Source organism: Postia placenta (genome assembly GCF_002117355.1).
Source record: "Postia placenta MAD-698-R-SB12 unplaced genomic scaffold POSPLAscaffold_15, whole genome shotgun sequence".
NCBI lineage: Eukaryota > Fungi > Basidiomycota > Agaricomycetes > Polyporales > Adustoporiaceae > Rhodonia > Rhodonia placenta.
In genome coordinates, this window is record NW_020169846.1 from 1,153,747 (window position 1) to 1,160,708 (window position 6,962).

General features: G+C 61.8%; 2 protein-coding genes across 2 annotated transcripts; one reads left to right on the forward strand and one right to left on the reverse strand.

Moving 5' to 3' along the window:
* Positions 1–5: 5 nt before the first annotated feature.
* On the forward strand, positions 6–3,407 carry POSPLADRAFT_1154215 (hypothetical protein; the record flags this gene model as incomplete). Its single annotated transcript, XM_024486825.1, has 10 exons — positions 6–368; positions 508–567; positions 898–977; positions 1,199–1,297; positions 1,428–1,562; positions 1,919–1,957; positions 2,179–2,314; positions 2,408–2,569; positions 2,616–2,793; positions 3,274–3,407. Coding segments are annotated over 10 exons (1,386 nt in total), but the record flags the coding sequence as incomplete, so codon positions are not given.
* Positions 3,408–5,001: 1,594 nt separating this feature from the next.
* Positions 5,002–5,801, reverse strand: POSPLADRAFT_1154142 (hypothetical protein; the record flags this gene model as incomplete). The annotated part of the gene is made up of 2 exons (XM_024486815.1): positions 5,002–5,532; positions 5,616–5,801. The coding sequence occupies 2 exons, from the start codon at positions 5,799–5,801 to the stop codon at positions 5,002–5,004; spliced, it is 717 nt and encodes a 238-aa protein (XP_024335224.1).
* Between the last annotated feature and the right edge of the window lie 1,161 nt (positions 5,802–6,962).

Below are 6,962 nucleotides of genomic sequence, written 5' to 3' on the forward strand. Positions count from 1 at the left end.
CTTCGGGCGCGGTGACGCGGCGGCAGCTCGTCGAGGAGGTGCTGCCGCTGTTCTACGCCGAGGCGGTGGAGTACCGTGCGCACGCGGGCGCGAGCGGCAGCGGGAGCATCGAGGCGGGCGCGCAGCTGAGCAGCTCCGCGGCGGCGTTCGACCTGCAGCCCGCGCGCACGCCGGGGACGGCGCACGACCTGGCGCTGCTGTTCGTGACGTTCTGCTTCGGCGCGCTGACGGACGTCGAGCTGCCGCCCGCGCCGCACAACTCGGAGGCGGAGCAGTACTTCCAGCTGACGCGCGCGGCGCTGAACGCGGAGCCGCTGCTCGAGCGGCCGCCGAGCGTCGTGACGGTGCAGACAATGGCGGTGTGCCTGGTGAGCGCTGATGGCAGGCGTAGGATCACGCAGATGTGTGTGGTGCGACGTGCGCGCGCGCGATTCGCTGGACTAACCTGACAAAATTCGAAAGATAGGCGTGTTTTTGCGGCGTAAAGAAGTCCACATGTTTGTGCAGCGTAAAGAAGTGCATATGTTTGTGCGATATAGAGATGACTTGGTGCCCCGCGGGATGCAGGTGAGTGAGCTCGGATTGAATCTAACACAGTCTACGTGCTGTAGCCCAGCAAAATATATTTAATTAACTGCACAAAGTCTCCTCCAAATGGCGCAATTCGGTGTAGTCCAAATCCTCGCGCCGCCGCAGCACAAACACGCCAAGTCGCACAAATACCTGCTCGCGCTGCCGTCGTGTCCGCTCGCGCTGCCGTCGTGTTCGCTCGCGCCACTGCCGTTCCCGCTCGCCGCCATCGTTCCCGCTCGCCACCATTATGTTCACTCGCACCGCCATCGTACCGGCCCACGCCACATTAAAACACGCTCCGTAGCCTTCGCACGGCTCGGCCAGGCGAATGGACCCGCACCCACAGACCGCACGACGCAGGGGCCCGACACGGCCGGCGGCATGGGCGGAGACTTGCACGTGCAGTAGGTACCTGTCGCGCCCGGGCACGCGCACGCGCAGGGGCATGCGCGGAGTAAGAGCGAGAACCAGGGCGGCGGGCGTAAGTGCACGTCGACGGCGCCCCGTTGACTCAAGTCACCTCCTGCCGCCGACCGCGTTTTCTCGCCCGACCACGTACGTTGGACCACGTACGTTGGACCACGCGTGTCCGCACCACCCGCCCGCTTTGACCGTACCGCACCAGGTCATTAGAAACAGCGCAACAAGATGACGCGCTCCGCAAAACCTACCTTGGTGTTTCTCACCGGCCGCCGCAACATCCTCAAATCCCCCGTCCTGCCCGGTCAGTGCGCCACACTCAAGTATAAAGTACAGTCCACCTACTCAGCTCCGCTTCCGAGTAGCACGCTGTTCCCGATTGTCGCGCACCGGCTAAGGGGCCCCAATGTGCGCGCTCACTTCTAATCACTCAGTGCGTGGGCAGAAGGAGATGCCACAAACGCGAGCGGGAGTGACAGGGGCGAAAAATGGCCGCTTAGGCTGCCGCGCCGGCCACGGGGGCTCGGCGTGCTGGATGGCGACGGCGGGAGCGCCACCCCTGCGGCGGCGTGCGGCGTAGCGCTCCTCCGCCCAGGCGTGGCGCTTCTCCTGCCAGGCGGATTGGGATAGACCACGCCAGGGGGTATTGGCGCGACCTCGTAGCTGTATCTGGGCCCCTTCGCTTTCGTCGCGCCGAAGTCGTGTGGGGTGTCGGCGGCGCTCATGGGCACGAACCCGGCGGGGAGCTGCTGCTCAACCTCGTCGGCGATGCCAACGGCGCTGGGCGTGGTCAGGTAGAACTCTGGCAGCTGGAGTAGCGGCCGCGGGTCAGAGTCGGAGACAGCGAAATTTGCGGCGTCAGCGGACGGCGGCAGGGACGGCTGATGCATCTCTGGGCTCAATAGATGTGGCTGGTTGGCCGCAGTGATCGTCGAGGCCCGGGAAACCGTGGCGGTGGTCTATGGTGCGTTGCGGGCAGACGGGTCAGCGGGTCAGTGTATAGCGATGGCGATACGGGATGGAACTCACTGGCGACTCCACCATGATGTCGGGGATGCCGCCGCTGCTCCCCTACTGGCGGCGGGTCCGGAAGCGCTTCTTGAACAAGTGTTCCAGCAGCGTCCCCGTGCCCGATCTGTGTTGGCGCTCCAAAGATGACTCCCGCTCTTGCTTGCGCCTGACAAGCTCTGGTGCCTGCGCCGGTGGGTCGTCCATGGCCATGGCCGGCCCCCGGGGTGCCATCGCCTGCCGCTGCCGCTTTGGATGCATGCAGAACAACCAATGTCAGAACAACGCAACACTCAAAGGTCTCCGGCGGAACGTACGTCCTGCTCCCGTGCAGCCCGCTCCCGCTCTCTCTCGCGTACGCGCGACCTCTCGACTGCGGCCGCAACGCGCCAATCATCTGCCACAGGCCCGGGAGCGCGTCCCTGCTGCTGCCGCTGCTCGATCTGCCGTTGCCGTTGCCGTTGCCATTGCCATTGCCATTGCACGCGCTGACGAGGTCATACTACGAGATGTTGGTCGACGTCCTGGACTGCGGGGAAAATGGGGTGCCAGGGTTGGAAAACGCGCGGTGCGCCGGGGCTTGAGCGGGCGCTGCATCGTGCACATATGCACAGTCGCGCATGCAGACCCCGGGATCATCGCGCGTGTGCGACACAGTCCCTGGGCTGGGCAAGTATGGGGCGATGGGCCGTGCGAGCTCATGCGGTGGTGGCAGGGCCATGATGTGGTTGCTGCTCGTTGTCCGGTGGGACGTCCACCGGGGGGATGCAAAGGCCATAGCGGTGCATGAGGGTCCCTCGTTCTGCCAGAAATACCCATTGGTTGACATCTGCTCGCACTGCTGTTGCGCCCGTTGAGGTGCGGTAGCCATGGTGAGTGCTATTTTGGTCTGCATCAAAATCTTTCGGGACATGCTCCATTAGGATTTAGCGAGAGCAACTCTGTATGGTATGCTAGACAGACATTTGCAACATGTAGTTCTACGGCCAGTCCTCAATTGGGTCCTCATCATCAATGTTTACCTGTGCACATTCCTCGTCCCATGTCTCTACTATCTTGTCGTCCTCGAGTGTGCCATCATCTCTTATCTCGGCATCAGTATTTTCCCACACATACTCCGGCGTGATCGGGCCTGGTCGCTGTCTGCATAATGGAAGATTGTGCGGATTTGATACCGGACGATGCCGGGCACGCTTGATATCCGGGCGACCGGGCCATGGTTTGCGGGCAACAATTCCGCCAGGCACAACCTTTGTCATGTCGATGTTGCAGCGCTCGTGCTCGGGTATCTTGACAAATCGTATGATCCCACGCTCGCACCGGAAGATCAAGTTGTCGAAGACTCGGGTACCACCAGGAAGATTGCTGGGATTCTTGAACGGGACATGTGGACTCCATCCCTGTAAGGCAACCCAATACTTGTTCCACACGTGATTGATATATGATTGCGGGGTCCAGCGCATCCGCGCATTCGGATCCCCGGTGACTTTGCCTGTAATGCCCATATCGAGTAAGTCTCTAGCCGCATATCAGAAATACATACAATTCAACTCACGCAATGCATCCTGTATGACTGCGCGCAGTATGCCACGCTTTTGCGTGAAGGATGTTGCATAGCTCGGAGCTGACTGACTGCTGCCAAGATCAACATGGACCATACTGTTTTTGTTACCATGTATACCAAGTTGTGCAAATATACAAAGTTTACTTACTTGTGTATTTGCTTTGGAGATGAGTCTGTACGTCAAAGCAAGCAGTCGGAATGCAAAGTACGAGAATGACCAAGGTACATGTAGTGCAATAAATAAAGTTGTTGAGATACTACAAATAGGTACAGTCGGGCTAGACTGTTGAAACAACCGGGCGAGCGCATGCCCGACTACCGGCTCGCCGACGTGCTGCGCTGCGGCGCGATAGTACCTTGTTCCTTCGTACCTGATTTAGATAAGTGTTTACTATATTAGGCCGAGTTCTCGCATGTAATTACTTCGCGCATTTACCTCCCCGCCCCGCGGACGAGACAAACCGCTTCGTATTTGATCTTTTCCCGCGCCACTCGCTTCCGTAAACCTTCGCGCTCGCTTGTTCGAACCCGATGCCGACACTCGTTTCTACATAGACTCCCATCGCAGTCAGAAAGATCATTAACCAAAAATAGCCATAATGCAGCACATTCTGCTCGATAGTGCACCGTACTATTTTAAGCCGTTGTCATGACTCGCTATGTTGCAACATGTTTGGTAGCTGCAAGCGCATTTGTTTTTTGCGCATGTAACAGCAATTGACTCAATGTTCACGTAGACTTGTCTGACAAGATGCACGGCATCGGCCTCCGCAGACTGTCAGGAAACTATATATAAAGCCGCAGCTGCAGCTTGTTTCCCGCATCTTCCACACTCCAGTGGACAACCGAGTGCTGTCGCTATGTGGCCGGAATGCCAACTGCCCGGCTGGTATGCTTGCTACGAGCAATCGGGTGCGTATCATCCTCCGTCCGCTGCCCATCGAGTGTTCATGAGGGAGCGTCGAGCTCGTTAGCGCAGTACAACGCTCGCGCGTCGGACGCACCTGCCGTTCTCCGTGAGTACATGACCGTCTGACTGGTGCCGCCAGTGCTGACTGTTTAACCCAGAGGCTCTGAGCATCATGCGCTCGGTCCCCAGATCTTGACACATGTTGTACATGGCAATCGTGTGCCCATGGTGACGCTGGTTCGAACTGTGCGCGCGTGCTCCCCGGTCCCGTCCTGTCCCGTCCATTCTTCAGCGGTCAGCGGAAACTCACGCGCCGACGTCCTATCGCTCCTCATGTGGTGTGTGGGCCGCACCCGTCCTCCACAGAAGCGCACTGACCGGACTCTTGACCCTTTGCCTCCACGGAGCGTAGGTCATGCAGAACGCTGCCCGCGCGCTGTGCGCACACGCACGGTACGTGTCTGCGCTGTCGTCTCTCATCTCTGGCAGCGCCGTGGCTGACCGCCGGTGCCGCAGCATTGCCGTGTCAAGAGGACACCGGCGTTCGACCAGCGGCCTGCGCTACGGGTGCAGGCGCGCGTGCGGGCTCAGGCTGACTCTCGCAGTGGCTCCGACTCAAATAACCTGGATGCGCGCTGTGGGTCTGCGCATCCAGCTCGACACTGAATATGTGCTTACGTGGTCTCACAGCATCGGGTGCACTGCGCAGGCAGCCGTACGACTCCAGGCGCGGGAAGGTGTCCGCCGTCACCGTCGAGGGCAACTTGGAGTTGCGCTCCAAGCCCGAGCCGGAGCCCAAGCTCAATATTCCCGGTGGGGAGCCCGTTGAGTTGGGCGAGATGGGCAACGCAGGGGCGCTGATGCTGGGGCCGTGACCGCGCCACGAGATCGAGCACGCCCACACAGGCTTGTTCGCCTTGGTCGCGACGGTGCGCGTGGGCCCGCTGAAGATGAAGAGCTGGTCGTGCCGCCGCACCCACGACGCGCGGCGCAAATCGCGCACCCCGCACAGCCGACCATACTCACGCTGCATCAAGTGCTGCGTGATCGCGTCGTTCTGCGGTGACCGGCACGATCACACGGCGGGTATGATCTACGGTGCGCGTTGTATCCTTGCCATTCGGTGATTGACTGACGTACGCCCGCCCTACCCCTCGTCGCGACGCCACGAGATGGGCTGCTCGCTCGCCAACGCTGCTCAAAGCTGCCTGGCGACCTCGCGAAGGGCCATCCGGTCGTGAGCCCGTGCTTGCCCATGTGGCCGGTGCGTCCTTCCCGGCCATCATCACCGGCCGATCTGCATAGACTAGGCCTGCCAGTGTACATACCAGGAGTAGAAATATATTCGTTTGTCTGCTCGGGTGCCGGTCGTCTCTGTCCGGCGTCCCCCGGGCTTCCGCTGTACGTGCGTCTCTATAAAGTATACATCGCGTCCCTCCCGGACGTCTCTGTGCATCCCAGGTCAGATGGTGAGATGCTGCGCCGCCGCCGCCGGGGCGCAGAACGCACCGCGATATGAGTGTCACCGCGTGCGTTGGTCCAGCGCACGGCATCTTCCGTGTCGCTCGCGACGCCGTCTCCCGTCCCTGACGCTTCTCAGCCCCTGCTCTGATTGGCGATGCGGGGTCCGACGTCACGCAGCCGACGTTCTGCGGCCTCAGAGCGCGCATCCCGTGGCCTGGTCCTATCGCGCTCGACATCTGCAAAGACGTTGTGAGTGCACGGGCAAAGTCGTCAACGGTCGCGCACACACCCGGACTCTGCGCGCGCCCCAGGGACAAGGGACCATAGCAGCGTTCCCGGAACGTGAGTCGTGAGCCACAAAGTCCGCGGGCGGCCGTCGCCCGTCGCGCGTCGCCTCGGTCACAGGTCGCCCGTGCGCGCTCTCGGCACACGCCTTGCGTGTCCAAACCAGGGAAAGCACGCACCATGGTCGTCGCGGTAGCGCGCTGCAGCCGACACGACTGCTCATTGGCCGCGGCGCACCCCCCAGCGATCGTCGCCAGCGCGACGGGGCAGATAGGCCCTGGGCGTAGTCGATGGGCGGAGACATGGGCCGTGTTGTGCCTGCACCGACGGGAAACGGGATCGTTGGGCTGCAAGATAGCATCAGTACACACGGCAGGGTGACGTCGTCGACGCGCGAGCGAGCAGGACGCGGTCGCCATCGCGATCGCGGAGGCGATCTAACGGACTCGTTGACCGCGGGGTTGGGTCCGGGAACGCGAGCCAGGGCGGCTCGGTGCGCTGGGGCAGAGGCGCTGGGCGCGGGACGGAGATGGGACGTACGTAGGAGTGGCGCAGACGGTTGCCATTGCTGGAGGGCGCCTGGAGGCTGCTCGCGCTACGCCGCGCCCAGACGCAGCTTGTGGAGCCGGATGCTCTCGTTCGCGTGCGCGGTGCCCGCCGTGTGGAGCCTGAGCCGTGCGTCCGCGATGCGGGCCTCCGCGTCGTCCGCGCGGCGCGTCTCGTGCGCGAGCCGCTCGG